The sequence below is a fragment of the Triticum dicoccoides genome, chromosome 3B, assembly GCF_002162155.2.
Source record: "Triticum dicoccoides isolate Atlit2015 ecotype Zavitan chromosome 3B, WEW_v2.0, whole genome shotgun sequence".
NCBI lineage: Eukaryota > Viridiplantae > Streptophyta > Magnoliopsida > Poales > Poaceae > Triticum > Triticum dicoccoides.
This window is the reverse complement of record NC_041385.1, coordinates 649,595,684-649,612,129: the sequence shown is the minus strand read 5'-3', so window position 1 is coordinate 649,612,129 and position 16,446 is coordinate 649,595,684. Positions and strand designations below refer to the sequence as shown.

The window sequence follows — 16,446 nt, the reverse complement described above, 5'->3', positions numbered from 1 at the left end:
AATAAACCGGTTGAAAATAAACCGGTTGAAAGTGGGGGGGACTATTCAACCAATTCGTCCATTAGGAGTAGAGATATGACCTTACCATACCTGGATTGATTTATTACTATACGTGGATTAATTATGATTGATTACCATAAATACATTGGGTATTGCCGGTCAGACGAGAAAAGGGAAAAACCGGTGGGAGGGGCTGGTGGGAGGTGGGACGAAGAAAAACCGGTTGAAAATAAACCGGTTGAAAATAAACCGGTTGAAAGTGGGGGGGACTATTCAACCAATTCGTCCATTAGGAGTAGAGATTAGAACAGAGGGAGTACAAGAAAGGAATAAATACCCTTCAGTGTCGGATTATAATACCTCGGCCTGCCACCGCGTGACACCCACCCCATATTAGGCCCGCACGCTTTGTTTCTCCCCTCCGTTTCTCCCGTGTCTCTGTTCTCTCGACAAGTGCTAGGGTTTCACGCAGCCGTTCCCGCCGCCGCCTCCCACCTCCCACCGCCGCTGCCTACCATCCCCGCAGCCAGGACACTCCACGTCTCCGCTCCCGCCCGCCACCACGTCCTCTGCTGCCTACCGTCGCCTCTGACCACGTCTACCGAGCACCTATGCCAGCATATCGCCGCCGCCGGATCCGTCTCGCCGCCGCCTAGCTGGATCTCGCCTCCGGTCTCACCTCTCGATCGTTCGATCGGGATGCCGCAAGAGAAGCCCGTCCAGTATGTTCCATCGGGCGATTGAAGGCAAGAAGAGATCGAACACAACGATCGTATTGCCATTGGGCAGCTTATGTAGAGTTACAGAGAGGCACGAACCCACGATGGTGATCGTGGGCTGGCCGAGTGCGGGGCATGGGATCGTGAGTGCTACAAGGAAAACTGCACACACGTCCTACTAGCTATACATGTATTCTACACTGTATTCTAACACCCCCCCGCAGTCTTGGCGTCGTTGGTGGAGACGCAAAGACTGGAGCGAAACTCGTTGAAGACATTGGTGGCCAGCCCTTTCGTCATCACGTCAGCGAATTGTTGGCGCGTTGGAACATGCATGACACGGAACTCGCCGAGGGCCACGCGTTCACGGACGAAGTGGATGTCCAGCTCGATGTGTTTGGTGCGCCGATGATGAACTGGATTGCTGGAGAGGTACACCGCTGATATGTTGTCGCAGTAGACCAAGCTCGCCGTGGTGACCGCACACCGGAGCTCACCGAGCAGTTGACGAAGCCAGACACATTCCGCAACGGTGTTGGCAACCGCGCGGTATTCGGCCTCAGCGCTCGAGCGCGAGACGGTGGCCTGACGCTTCGCGGACCAAGAGATGAGAGCATCGCCGAGGAACACACAGTAGCCCGACGTAGAACGCCGGGTGTCAGGGCAGCCTGCCCAGTCAGCGTCGGTGTAGGCACGGAGCTCCAGGGTCGAGGAAGCGCGAAGATGCAGGCCGAGGTGCGTTGAACCACGGACGTACCGGAGAGCTCGTTTGAGAAGAGCACGGTGACACTCCCGCGGATCATGCATGTGGAGGCAGATTTGCTGGACGGCGTACGCGAGCTCGGGCCGCGTGATCGTCAAGTATTGCAGAGCGCCGGCCAAACTGCGGTAGGCAGTGGCATCGGAGACGCGCGGCCCATCAGCCGCGGGCAGCTTGGCCTTGGTGTCGACGGGCGTTGGTGCAGACTTGCAGTTGTCCATGCCCGCGCGCTCAAGGATGTCCTCAGTGTACTGGGCCTGAGAGAGGAAGAAGCCGCGGGACGTACGAGTCACTTGAATGCCGAGGAAGAAATGGAGCGGGCCCAAGTCCTTCATAGCAAACTCGCTGGTGAGGCTGGCGATGATGCGACGGAGAAGTGCGTCGGAGGAGGCAGTGAGGATGATATCATCCATGTAGAGCAGCAGGTAGGCAGCATCCACACCGCGCGTGAAGGTGAAGAGGGAGGTGTCGGAGCGCGTCGCAGTGAAGCCGATGGTGGTGAGGAAGGTGGCGAACCGAAGAAACCACGCGCGCGGCGCTTGCTTGAGCCCATAGAGGGACTTAGCAAGGCGGCAGACATGATCGGTCTTGGCGGCATCCACGAAACCTGCAGGTTGTAAGCAGAACACTTCCTCCTGAAGCGTGCCGTGGAGGAACGCATTCTTCACATCCAGTTGATGTACTGGCCAGGAGCGTGAAGCAGCAATGGTGAGCACCGTACGGATCGTGGCAGGCTTCACAACAGGCGAGAAGGTTTCGCCGTAGTCAACGCCGGCACGCTGGTTGAAGCCGCGGACGACCCATCGGGCTTTGTAGCGTTCGAGGGAGCCGTCTGGACGCAGCTTGTGGCGAAACACCCATTTGCCGGTGATCACATTGGCGCGCGGTGGTCGGGGAACGAGCTCCCAAGTGTTGTTGCTGACGAGTGCGGCGAATTCCTCCAGCATGGCCGCGACCCAGTTGGGATCGCGAAGAGCATCGCGAACGGAGCGCGGGAGAGGAGAGACGCCAGGAGGTAGAGCAACGGTGGCGGTGCAGACGTAGTCGTTGGCGTAGCGTTGGTTGGGGCAGTGCGCGCCAGCGCGCGCGCGGGTGATCATCCGTGCAGGGGCTGGGGACAGCGAGGGCGATGTTGAGGAAGACGTCGCAGAGCCGTGCGATGAGGATCCAGCCGTCCCGCTTGAACGCCCATCGGGCGCGGAGGGGGCGGGCGAAGAAGAATCGTGCGATGACGATCCGACCACCCCACTTGAATCCAGCGAGTGCGCGCCAAGTGGGGGCGAGGGCAGACCGCCCGCAGCAGATCCAACAACGGACGTTGAATCTGCAGCGTGAGAGCCAGCGCGCCGCGGTGATGAAGCAGCTGGCACCGAGCGGGAATCCAGCGCCACAGTAGGAACCTGAACAGGAGCAGGCACGTAGTATGGCGAAGCCGGAGCCACACCGTTAGTGCAAGGAGGGGCGGCGGCAGGGAGACGTGCGGCAGCAAAGGGGAACACACGCTCATCGAAACGCACATGGCGTGAGGTAAGAACACGGCGAGTGGCCGGATCATAGCACTTGTAGCCACGGTGATCATGCGGGTACCCGAGGAAAACACAAGCAACAGAGCGATGCGCCAGTTTATGCGGGGATGTCGACGTGATGTTGGGGTAACAGAGGCATCCGAACACACGAAGAATGGAGTAATCTGGCGGGCTGCCGAGCAGGAGCTCATGAGGCGTGCGAGAAGAAGTGGTGGAGCAGGGCTTGTAGTTGAGGAGGAGAGTTGCCGTGGCGAGCGCTTCCGCCCAAAAATGAGCAGGCATGGCGGCATGGAACAAGAGCGAGCGGGTGCTGTCATTCAGGGTACGCAAGATACGCTCAGCTTTGCCATTCTGCTGGCTTGTGTAAGGGCAGGAGAGGCGCAGCACAGAGCCATGTTTGGCAAGGAGAGCGCGCATGGCATGATTGTCGAACTCACGCCCGTTGTCTGTTTGAAAAGCAAGAATTGGGCGCTCGAACTGTGTTTGGACATAGGCATAGAAATCAGTAAGAACAGTGAATACATCTGACTTGTTGCGAACTGGAAACGTCCATACATAGTGAGTACAACTGTCGAGTACAACGAGGTAATACTGAAAACCAGAGACACTAACAACTGGAGAGGTCCAAACGTCTAAATGCAGTAGTTGGAACGGGAAATAGCTATGGTTGGTGGATGCAGAGAAAGGAAGGCGGACATGCTTGGCGAGACGACAGGCGTGGCAGGTGTGCGTAGCCGACGGTGTGCAGGTGAAGGAGAGCTGGGGCAGTGCCTGACGAAGGACGGCCGCTCCAGGATGTCCCAGCCGCTGGTGCCACAGCTCCACAGAAGCAACACCAGCAAACGGGCGAGGAGAGGCTGCGGTGGAGGGAGTGACAGCGTACAGGTCTCCGTCAGAGTTACATCGCCGGATCACCTGGCGGGTGTGAAGATCCTTCACAGAGAAACCGAACATGTCAAATTCAACTGAGATAGGATTTTCACGGGTGAGTTGTCGAACAGACAAAAGATTTTTGATGAGGGAGGGGGAAAGGAGAACATTACGCAGCACAAGGGGGGAATTAGTGGTGATGAGAGAGCCCTGCCCAACGTGAGTGATGGGAAGATGGGCACCGTCACCGATCACAATGTGGTTGGGAGAATTATGAGCACGAAGGGAAGAGAGAGTACCCGGGTTTGCAGTCATGTGTGCTGTGGCACCTGAATCCAGGTACCAGTCGGATGTGCTCGTAGGAGACGGGGATGGCACCGACGCAGCCTGAAGTGCAGCGTGCAGGGGCCCCATGTCCCAGGGCTGCGGTTGTGGCGGCAGAGGCGCAGTGCTGGAGCTGGCCCCGGGCGAGCCGTAGATGAAACCGGGGGGCGGGCCGTAGGCGAGACCAGGAGGGGCGCCATAGGCGCCGTAGCCGTAGGCAGGCGGGACGGACGCGGACGCCCCGGCGAAGTAGGCCTGGTGATGAGGCGGGCCAGGACGGGGCCCAAGGACGCCGGCGCCGGGAGCGCGCCACGGCATGGGCCACGCTTGCACCATCCCTGTCCAGGAATTGGCGCCGGGCGCGTGCCCGGGGAGCGTTGGAGCGCCAGAGGCCGCAGGTGGCGGCGCTGATGAAGACGACGCGCCGGGGCTGCCGCGCCCACGGCGGCGACCACGTCCGCGTCCGCGCCCTCCACCGTAGTCGGCAGCAGGCGGCAGGGGAGCGGGAGCTGGTGGTGCCGGAGCCGCTGAAGACCGGGCCGCAACGAGAGCGTGCGCGGACTGGAGCCGGGTCGCCTGTTCGGCGCGGTGCTCCTCGAGGAGAAGGAAGGAGCGAGCCTGCAGGAACGTGGGCAGGGGCACACGCGGGGTGAGGTGGGGAATCGCACCGTGGAACTGACGGTTCAGGCCGCGGATCATGTTGAAGAGCTGCTGCCTGTCGCCGACGGGCTGCCCCAGGTCGCGGAGCTGATCAGCGAACGTCTTGAGGCGGGTGCAGTACTGCATGATCGTCTGATCCCCCTGGACAGTGGCGTGGTACTCGGCGTCGAGATACACCGCGCGCGAGAGATGGTTGTCGCGGAAGATGCCATCGAGAGCCGACCAGAGAACGGCAGCGGTGTCGTCAGGCTGCATGACGGCGGCGAGAAGCTCCGGCGAGATCGTGGCATAGAGCCAGTGGACCACGCAGTGATCGATCATAACCCACTCAAGGTCACGGCGAGCCGGTGCAGCAGGAGCGATGATGTGGTCGCGAATGCCGAACATGCCAACAACGGTGTGGAAGAAACGGCACCACTGAGCGTAGTTGCCGCCGTGGAGATCAAGAACGACGGGAATGTGATGGCGTATGTCGATGGTTTGGAAGACGAAGGAGGGAAAGGCGCGTGGTGGCGGCAGTGGAACCGCAACCCTGGGACTCGCGGCCTCGGGGGAAAAAATCACGTCCTGGAGAACACCTCCGGCGGCGTGATCGCCGTCAGCAGAGGAGTCGGGGGAGGAGACCGGATTGGTGTCCATGGCAGCGGAAGGGTGGGAGGGATGGGTCGCAAAAGGATTGAGATCCCCTGCGTCTGATACCATGAAGGCAAGAAAAGATCGAACACAAAGATCGTATTGCCATCGGGCAGCTTATGTAGAGTTACAGAGAGGCACGAACCCACGATGGTGATCGTGGGCTGGCCGTGTGCGGGGCATGGGATCGTGAGTGCTACAAGGAAAACTGCACACACGTCCTACTAGCTATACATGTATTCTACACTGTATTCTAACAGCGATGATGGACCTTCGGTCACGCCGCCGCCCAGCTCGATCTCGCCTCCGGTCGCCCCTCTGTATCGTTCGATCTCGACTCTGGGCTCCAGGTTTCACCCCGATCCGCCACTCGGCGGCCCCGCTCCCGCCCCACCGCCGCATCCCATGAGCGGTTCCGCTCCCGCCCCGCGGCAGACCGCCGTCCCCGCTCTGCCTGCTCCCACTCCGCAGCGGACCGCCGGCCTTGCTCCCGCCCCGCAGCGGTACGCCGGCCCTGCTCCCGGCCCGGGGCGGTCCCCCGGCCCTGCTCCCGCCCCGCGGCGGACCGCCGGCCCTGCTCCCGCCCCGCGGCGGTACGCCGGCCCTGCTCCCGCCCCGCGGCGGTCCGCCAGCCCTGCTCCCGCCCCGCGGCTGACCGCTGGCCCCGCTCCGCCGCGGACCGTTGCCACCCCACCAGGCGGCCCCACTCGCTCCTCGCCTTGGACGGTCGCCATGCCACCAAGCGGCCCCGTCTCTTTCTCCCCGCCGCGGACCGTCACCACGCCACGAGGCGCCCACGCTCGCTCCCTGCCGCGGACCCTCGCCACCGCACGAGTTTGCCCTGCTCGCTCCCCGCTGCGGACCATCGGCACCGCTAGCTCCTCGCCGCGGACCGTCGCCGAGCCACGAGGCTGCCCAGCTCGTGCCCTGTCGCAGACCGCCATGCCACCAGGCGACACTGCTCGTGTCCCGCCGCGGACTGTCGCCATGCCGCTCCACGGCCGCGCTCCTGCCTTCGACCATCATCTTCCGATGCTCCTGCCACTGGGCGATGATGGAGATGGAACAAACAAGGTGTGGGCAGGGGAGAAGAGGCGCCGCAAGTACCTACCCCCATCATCTTCCGCCACTACCCAGCATCTTCAAGACCCGATTTCTCATGCGACAGACATGGAGATGGAGGACACCATCTTGCCACAAGAAGGTGGCGATGAGCACACCGGGCCAGGCGTTATTCTCACCAAGGAAGACCAGGCCGAATATGCTAAAATTTTGCGTCCCAATATTTCTCCTCCTATTGACCCGAACTCTTATATGGCATTTGAGGACTACGACGAGATAGAAGAGCGCCTTGCACGCCTTCGCATCGCTTATTACAAGGTACCTTCATGCTGTATCAATCGATCAGCACTCATTTTAGTTAATGTATGTTATAAAGTGTGTACACGTGCGATAGCAGGTAATTCAGTCCTGGTTTGGTATGCATGCATGATTTTATCTTTTGTATCATCTGTGTGTAGATTGTGAAGCCAGAGGCTGCACATGAACTAAAGGAACCAGAAGAGTACACCGAGGATGAACTTATTAAGGAGTCCTACTTTCGGCATTTGGAGGATGATGATAGTTTTGAGTGGTTCTTCCATCGCGATGATAGCCAGAACCCTGGATTGAATGACTACCAACGCATTGTCCTTAGTAATTTCGTAAGTTTATCTACACCCGAGCCATCTGGTTTGACTAGTTTGATTATCTTAATCATTGCTGTTCAGAAACCATTTCAACACAATGTGAAAACACCGTTAAATCAATGAGGTAGTTCATTGTGCTTCATTAATTCCAACAACAGCTGCAATGTTTTTATGGAGATTTGAGTCACTTGTTTCACGGTACAAGTTAAAATTGTTTCTGAACATCTTTTCTTAAAAGATGATGATTGTTTGACTTGCATCACCATATTCTCTTCTGCGGTTATGAGAACATTGATTTTGTATGACACCATTTCTAGCATGCTAGATTTTACTGAAGGTATTTTTTTGGTATCTTTATGAGGTTTACTTTCACGGACATAACTTTTGTCATCTCACTTAACACTAGCCAACAAGTACTTCAGATGTGCCATCTAATTCTCGTCCTTTTTTTTGCAGCTGCCTGATAGTTGTGAACGCCTGTATCGCTATCACGATGATTACCGCTCACGTTATCATACATATGAAATTGATTCCGTTTATGTCAAGTACTATGGAGAAATATCAAAGAAATTGAAGGTACGCATTATGTGATCAAGCTATTGGAATTTAAAATATTACCAGTGTCTGGATCATTTTTAAAGTGCTAGACTTCTTTCTTGCAACAGTGGGTTGCAGATTATGTAAATCTGGATCGCAGTACCGAGAAGGTAAGTATGCCCCGCAGGAAATCACGAAATATATGTATATTAGTCATATACACATACACATGATGATTAACTTCTTTGCACTTCAGTGGAGAAACATGGATACTATAGCATGGAGGCAAGCATTGAGGATTGCAACCCACTTCCCCCATATGACTGTTCGTTTAGCTGCTTTTGCTTATAATGTAAGATATCTTATCTTTTCCTAATTGAGGTGTTCATTGCTGGTGTTACTCAAGATCTGATCCATTTGATTCAGGAGTACATTATAGAGCTGAGAGAAGATGCGTCCCTCAAGGACATAGATCTTCTCTATTTTGAGATATGGAGGCTTGTCGCCAAGGAAGATGTTAGTATCCTAATCAAACATTTGTGTAATAATGCTCTATTGACATGCTTTGTGATTATCATAGTTCGCATGGTTTCAAAAATATTTCAGAGAAAATACTTAGATGCTGTGAAGGAAGTATATGCAATGGACAAATTTGCTATACACAAAAGGGTACTACATGCTGAACTGAATGCGGCTACTGTCTTTGTAACAATAAAGCAAATGGTAAGTTGATCTCTTAATCTGAGGCTGTTTTGCAAATTTGTATAGCCTCCAGTCCGAATTTTTGTTGTAAAAAATATGCTACATATTGCGAATGTCTCATTTCATCTGTTTATTTTTCTAGATTTATTCTATTGTCAAGGAGGGTGGCATTGATCTGAAGGTAAGTAGGATACTGTACGATTGACATGATGATACATATGTAACTGTAATAGACTGTTAACATCAGTATGACCTTTGTGTGCCATCTTAGGCTAAGGAGGATGAAGCTCGGGATGTGTTTAGCAAGTTAGCTTTCGGGAAGGTAGTTTCTCAATGAATCCTCTATGAATACTGATATGTTGCGGTACTTTTTATAACTGGATTACTTGGTTCAGCATAAAACAAAGAACATGGCGCAGTACGCTGAGAAGAAGATGGAGATCGCAGGTCGGTTGGGTTTGGACAAAAAGGTAAATCTCCAGTATGTTTAACTGTATAGCCAGAGTAGGGTTCGGTCCCAAGATAAAAAAAGGAATTTATGTCTGTGTTTTAATCCACCTTGCAGGAAAGATTTGTTTTCGCGAGAATATGATTATGGAACACTGGATTCGTCGCTTTTGGTTGGAAATCTATCTGTCAGAACTCAAGTGTCATCTCATCTAAAGTGAGACAGAGCTAATATGATGGTCCGTTATCTCATCCAACACTCGGACAGAACTAATATGATGATGATTGTATTATACATAACCAGCCCACCAGTCTGAATTGTGGATGGTGATCGGCTCTAGTTTAAATTAGTGGAGTCCAGTCATCCTTTGTAATGTTATTATTCTTGTATGATGCACTCCCTCTGTAAATTAATTTAAGACGTCTTAGATCACTAGAGAAAGGGCTTTATCCAGATTCATGTGATCCCATGCACTCGTTTTCCTGTTAGGTGTGACCTTCATCAATGTACAAACCTGCCCTTCCCTCGTTATTTTTGGAATCTGCATCACTCAGCCACAGCCACCACTGAATGCAGACTTAAAAAATAAGCAGAGCACATGCAACAGATCATTATAGAACTGAATTAACTCTTTCAACTCAATATCTGGGAGTCCACTGATTAGCAGTTCAAACTCTTTCTGGTTAAAAATGGATGTTAGCTCCATCCATTAAAGAATTAATTTGAGGCCTAATTGCAGTGGTTAAACGAGGCTCTGCTACCCTATGCACATTCATGCTTGTTCTCCTCAGTGACCCTAATGTTACGCCCTCCAGGAATCAACTCACAGTCAGTTACCTGCATAGGGTCGGTATTTACAGTCACCACATTAACTACACACAAAAATACATACCTCAAGCATCCACTTAAGGTTTCTGTAGTAAGCAGGATCAATGGCTTAAATATCATAACCTTGGCACCAAGTATGTGCTTGTAGAAAGATCTAGTGAAATGGACACCCAAAAGTTGGGCATCAAAGAGAGCTTTTCCAACCTGGGGAGAGAAAATTGTTAGTGGTGGTGGTAGTAGTTGAACACCCAGTTGTTAGTGGAAAGTTGGGCATCAACAACCACCACCGGCGACCCAACTCGCCTCCCCGACTCTGGATCCGCGCGCCCCGCATCCACCAAGTGCACTGCCGATCCCGCACACCATCACGGGCACCGCTCCCTTCGCGCGGCTCACCAACGAGGGGCCTCCTCTGCTCAGCAGTCCCGAACAGCCTGTGACTGTGGATGTGGAGGCAGCCCACCCAATCCTGCCGCGCGACGAGCACGCCATCAAGCCACAACACCACCAAACCGCCGAAGTACAACTTCCCTCGTTTCGACGGTGAGCTGCCTCGGGTGTGGCTGGACCGCTGCCTCGCATACTTCAAGCTCTACCGGGTGCCTCCGATCAACTGGGTGGCAACGGCGGCGCTTTGTGAAGGGGCATGCGGCACTCTGGCTCAGGGCGTTCCGTCAGCAACACCCAGTGGTCACATGGGATCTGTTTTGGCGTGCAACTGAAGACGAATTTGGCCCAGAAGAATTTGAATCTCTGATGCATAAGCTCCTGCAGTTGCGACAGACAGGCACACTAGTGGAAATGTGGAATACAGACAACAGTTTGAAGTTTACGTGTACAATCTGCTCGCGCTTGATGCCACCCTCAGGCCCAAGTTCTTCGTCACACAATTCCTGTTGGGTCTCAAGGATGAACTCCGAGCGGTGGTGCGCATTCAGGCACCGACCAGCATCACGAGGGCCATAGTTTTTGCTCGGATTCAAGAGGAGGAGCTCATGCAGGAGTGTCCCAGTTTTCGTCCAACTTAAGCCAACTCCACCGCGTAACCCCAAACGGACGTCCGTTTTGTCCGGATTCTGTCCGTCTGGGCAGGGGATAGATTCGTGTCCGGGTCTGTCCTGGGATGCGGTGGCCGTGCGCCCAGCGCCCGGCCGCATCATTTACCCCATCCTGTCCGCGTCCATTTAAAAAAAGGAGAAACGTTTCAAATGCCAAGCCATACGGCCCAGTTTATCACGCGCGCCAGCAACAAAGCTAGCGGCCGGCAACACAGTCAGCCTCCAAAATGAATGGTTGTTCTCGCCGGCAACACAGCCAGCGGCCGGCGACACAGCCGGCCTTCAAAATGAATGTTTTTCTCGCTGGCACACGGCCAGCGGCCCAGCGGGCGGGCGGCACCCATGCCAGCCTCCAAAAAAGAACGGCCACGACCGATCGGACGACCTAGTTCAGGCCGTCGGCGTCGAGCATCTCCTTTTGCCTGGCCTCGAACCAGGCCCTCGTCTTCTCGCTCATCTTCGACAAGTCCACGCTCATGATCGTGAGGGCCACCTCCTTCGCTTTGGTGGCGGCATTGGTGGCCTCGATGTCGAGCTGCCTTTGCATGGCCTTGACATTCTCGGCCTCGATGTCGAGCTGCCTTTGCCGGGCCGCCTCCTCCATGTCGAGCTGCCTCTACCGGGCCGCCTCCTCCATCTCAAGCTTCCTTCTCTTGGCCGCCTCCTTCATCTCAAGCTTCTTTGTTTGAAGCTCTAGGTATTGCTTCATTTGCTCGTCCTTGCTTTGCCGCTTCTTCTCATCCCTCACATTCTTTTGCGACATCATGCCATGCAAAGTGTCATGCAATGCCATGGATGAGGCATCATGAATGTCGTCAACCTTAGAGTTGGTCTTGCCCCTCGGCCTCTTCAACGCCACGCCATCTCCACCTTCGGCGAACTTGGCCGTCTTCAGGCCTCTCTTCCTTTGGAGTTCACGGTATTGGTCCTTGAACTTAGGGCAATTGTTGATCATAGTCCAACAATGCGTAAGAGTGAACGGCTTGTCATTGTGCTGGGCCTTGAATGCCTCCAAAGATTGAAATGCCTACACCATATGATCAACAACAAGTGAACATGCAAACATGTACAAGGCTGAAGTCTCATGGCCGTAGCAAGGAAAGGGCAAAGAAGGAGAGCATACCATGTCCCCAATGCCGGTACCACTCACGGGCCGTGCTTGAACGCTCTCAAATGCGGCTTGATACTTGTTGCACTCTTGTTGGATGAACAACCATCTCTTTTGAATCGAGCCGACGTCACGGCTGCTTTCAAATTGGTAGGGCTCAAACAACTTCCTTTCATGGAATGTTTTGTGGACTCTCGTCCAAAAAACAATACCCTTTTGTTGCGCGCCGGTCCTTGGATCTTGGCTAATCTCCATCCAAGCTTGGAAAATCAACTTGTCCTCATCTTGTGTGTATGAACCCATACAAATGCTCTTCCTCTTCTTTTGTGCTTCCGCTCTTTGTGTCAGCTCATCGATGAACAATGGCTCGCCACTAATGTCAACGTCATTGCTTTCTTCTTCATCACCATCACCTTCGACATAGATGTCATCGTCTTCATGCCACGAGTCACCATGGTCGTAGTCAGCGCGGTCGTCGGCCTCTTCATCGGCAGTGAACTGGCCGCGGCCATCCTGACTTTGGGTCTCCTCGGGGTCGTAGGCAGGGACGTGACCACCCTCGTAGATCACTTTCTCCATGAACTGGTCGTGGTAGGGGTCGTCGACCGGTGCCGTTGGTGTTGGCATTCTATCGAACAGGACGCTGCGGGATGGCATGCTGCCGGTAAACGGCGGTCGTGCTTGCTTTCTTTGCATCTTGATGGACGGCCGGCCGCCGCTGCTGGACCCAGGGGTGACGTTGAGGTCGATGACGGCCGAGGGGCGTGGTGTGGACGGCGCGATCACGATCACGTCCGGCGACCTCCCGAAACGGGTCTGGCCGTCGTGCCTTGGCGGAGGAAAGACGGGCGACAAGGGCGTGGTCCGCGACGTCGGCGACTGGCAGTGTGGAGGTCGGGCGACGGACGACCCTGTGCTCGCCGGACCGACGGCCCCTCCAGAGAAACTGGACGGACGACAAATGCCAGCCATGAGAAGGGCGTGCGCTTTGCTGACGATGACCTCCTTCTCCTCGACCTCGGCCTTGTGCCGCGCGGCCTCAATTGCAACGCACTTGGCGGCTCTCTTGGCCGCGGCGACGTTGGTCTTGGCGACCGCCCTCCGGCTCCTCCTCTTCGCCGATTCCGCGTCCAACTTGGCGATCTCCTCCGGCGTGCACTCCGACCGCGGCTTCCTTGGCGCCTTGCCCTTCTTCTTCTTGGCGCGAGTCGACGGCTAGCCCGCCGGAGTTTGGTTGGGCGTCGGCCATGGACGCGGGGGAGGGAGTGGGACGGGCGGGACGTGGAAGGGTTTGGGGGGAAATGGCGCCAAAGGGGCCGCGGGGTTTTTTGCTTTGTTTCGCCGACATGCGGGCCAGGGACGGACAAGAAACTGTGCATAAAATCATACCCTGCATCCAAACAGAGCCTAAAATGTGTAAATAATAACAGAGAAGGTTCCTCCAAGAGTGTTGCCAATTTGTATCTCCAATCACCATCAGGCTTTCTTTCTTTCTTTTGCTTTGTAGCATGTGGAAGGAAATGATGTAATATATGATTAAATGTTCCACCACTGGTCCGGGTAGGACCCCGCGTGCTGCTCAACTCAGCATCATGGCGAAGAACAACTTGAACGGATGAAGCGTAAGTTAATAGTGCATCTGTGAGCAGCTTTAGGACAAATGCGTTTTTAGCCAGAGATGCAGCAGCATCTTGGATTGCTTGCTTGGACTCTTCATGTGTGGCAGCAACAACCTTTCGTTTACCTTTTGCTGAACTAGAGTCAATATCCATGTCCATGGATGACGAACCATCAAATTAGTCCTCAGCTCTTGCTGGTGGGACAAAGGACATTACTATTCCCTCCGTTCCTAAATATAAGTCTTTTTAGAGATTCCAAAATAGACTACATACAAAGCAAAATAAGTGAATTTACACTCTAAACTACGTCTATATACATCCATATGTAGTCCATATTTAAATCTCTGGAAAGACTTATATTTAGGAACGGAGGGAGTGGATCTAAGGGCATCTACAACCAAACATTGCTAATTTGACCCCTCAAACATCCGTGGACATGCCGGACAGTGACCGGGCGTGTCCGTTTTGACTCCTCATATTGATAAAAAGGGTTTCCCCCGTTTTATATTATAAAGCAACAAACCAAGCATCCAACAAAGCAGTACAGAGTACAAAGAAGTCATAAAGTCATGCTGGGGACACAACGAGACAAGCTCCAAAGAAAGCTACAAAAGCTAATCTGGCTCGGAAGGGTGTGGCGGTGGTGGCGGAGGAGGTGCAAACGCCGAAGCCAAAGAACGGAGACCTGCAATCATGTTGTCGATGACGTCTCGGTTCATCCCTCAAATTTTATAGATTGCATCATATTTGCTGCCAAACAACCACATCCCTCAAATCCTCCTTTCATTTTTTCAGTCATTTCATCGAGCACACTGTGTGCGGCATCGTAGAGCACGCACGACGCCAGCGGCCGGCAAGCTAGCAAGCCTGCGGCTGCGGCGGCTAGCAGCTGCCTAGCTAGCACGCCAGCATGTAGCTGTGGCTGCACGCGGCTGCAGCCGTGGCGGCCCACCCGCATGCGGCTGTGGCGAAGGGCATGCACGGCTGCGTGAACATGCGGCAACTAGCTCGAGCGCGGCGGCCCCGTGCACGGCTGCGGGAGCACGGCGGCTCGCTCGAGCACGCACACCAATATGCATGGCTGCGTGAGCACGAGCGCGGTCTTGCGAGCGTGAGATCTGGCACAGGCTCGCGTGTCAGCGCACTTGACGAAGCGGCTGAAGGAAATATGCCCTAGAGGCAATAATAAAGTTATTATTTATTTCCTCATATTATGATAAATGTTTATTATTCATGCTATAATTGTATTAACCGGAAACATGATACATGTGTGAATACATAGACAAATATAATGTCAATAGTATGCCTCTACTTGACTAGCTCATTAATCAAAGATGGTTATGTTTCCTAACCATAGACATGTGTTGCCGTTTGATTAACGGGATCACATCATTAAGAGAATGATGTGATTGACTTGACCCATTCCGTTAGCTTAGCACTTGATCGTTTAGTATATTGCTATTGCTTTCTTCATACAAAGTTCCTACAACTATGAGATTATGCAACTCCCGTATACCGGAGGAACACTTCGTGTGCTACCAAACATCACAACGTAACTGGGTGATTATAAAGGAGCTCTACAGGTGTCTCCAAAGGTACATGTTGAGTTGGCGTATTTCGAGATTATGTTTTGTCACTCCGATTGTCGGAGAGGTATTTCTGGGCCCTCTCGGTAATGCACATCACTATAAGCCTTGCAAGCAATGTAGCTAATGAGTTAGTTATGGAATGATGCATTATGTAACGAGTAAAGAGACTTGCCGGTAACGAGATTGAACTAGGTATTCAGATACCGACGATCGAATCTCGGGCAAGTAACATACCGATGACAAAGGGAACAACATATGTTGTTATGCGGTTTGACCGATAAAGATCTTCATAGAATATGTAGGAGCCAATATGAGCATCCAGGTTCCGCTATTGGTTATTGACCGGAAATAGTTCTAGGTCATGTCTACATAGTTCTCGAACCCGTAGGGTCCGCACGCTTAACGTTACGATGACGGTTTTATTATGAGTTTATGAGTTTTGATGTACCGAAGGTTGTTCGGAGTCCCGGATGTGATCACGAACATGACGAGGAGTCTCGAAATGGTCGAGACATAAAGATCGATATATTGGACGACTATATTTGGACACCGGAAAGGTTTCGAGTGAGATTGGGACAATACCGGATCTCTGGGAGGTTACCGGAACCCCCCGGGAGGTATATGGGCCTTATTGGGCCTTAGTGGAAAGGAGGGAGAAGGAGCAAAGGAGGGGGCGCGCCCCCCCAAGCCCAATCCGAATTGGGAAGGGGGCCGGCCCCCCTTTCCTTCTTCCCTCTCCCCTCTTCCTTCCCTCTCCTACTCCTAATAGGAAAAGGGGGAGTCCTACTCCCGGTTGGGGTTGGACTCCCCCCCTAGGGCGCGCCACCCCCTTGGCCGGCCCCCTCTCCTCCCTCCTTTATATACGGGGGCAGGGGCACCCCATGACACACAAGTTGATCTTCGTGATCGTTCCTTAGCCGTGTGCGGTGCCCCCTCCACCATATTCCACCTCGGTCATATCGTAGTGGTGCTTAGGCGAAGCCCTGCGTTGGTAGAACATCATCATCGTCACCACGCCGTCGTGCTGACGAAACTCTTCCCCGACACCCTGCTGGATCGGAGTCCGGGGATCGTCATTGAGCTGAACGTGTGTTGAACTCGGAGGTGCCGTACGTTCGGTACTTGGATCGGTCGGATCGTGAAGACGTACGACTACATCAACCGCGTTGTCATAACGCTTCCGCTTTCAGTCTACGAGGGTACGTGGACAACACTCTCCCCTCTCGTTGCTATGCATCACCATGATCTTGCGTGTGCGTAGGAATTTTTTTGAAATTACTACGTTCCCCAATAGTGGCATCCGAGCCAGGTTTTATGCGTAGATGTCATATGCACGAGTAGAACACAAGTGAGTTGTGGGCGATACAAGTCATACTG

The 16,446-nt window shown here is 53.7% G+C and overlaps 1 protein-coding gene across 1 annotated transcript; it reads left to right on the top strand.

Moving 5' to 3' along the window:
- Positions 1-6,107: 6,107 nt before the first annotated feature.
- LOC119277629 lies at positions 6,108-9,350 on the top strand. The gene is made up of 11 exons (XM_037558911.1): positions 6,108-6,872; positions 7,013-7,195; positions 7,637-7,756; positions 7,846-7,887; positions 7,974-8,069; positions 8,144-8,233; positions 8,324-8,440; positions 8,562-8,600; positions 8,691-8,741; positions 8,815-8,889; positions 8,985-9,350. Exons 1-11 carry the CDS (start codon positions 6,225-6,227, stop codon positions 9,009-9,011), a joined length of 1,488 nt encoding a protein of 495 aa, XP_037414808.1. The 5' UTR covers positions 6,108-6,224; the 3' UTR covers positions 9,012-9,350.
- Positions 9,351-16,446: the final 7,096 nt, after the last annotated feature.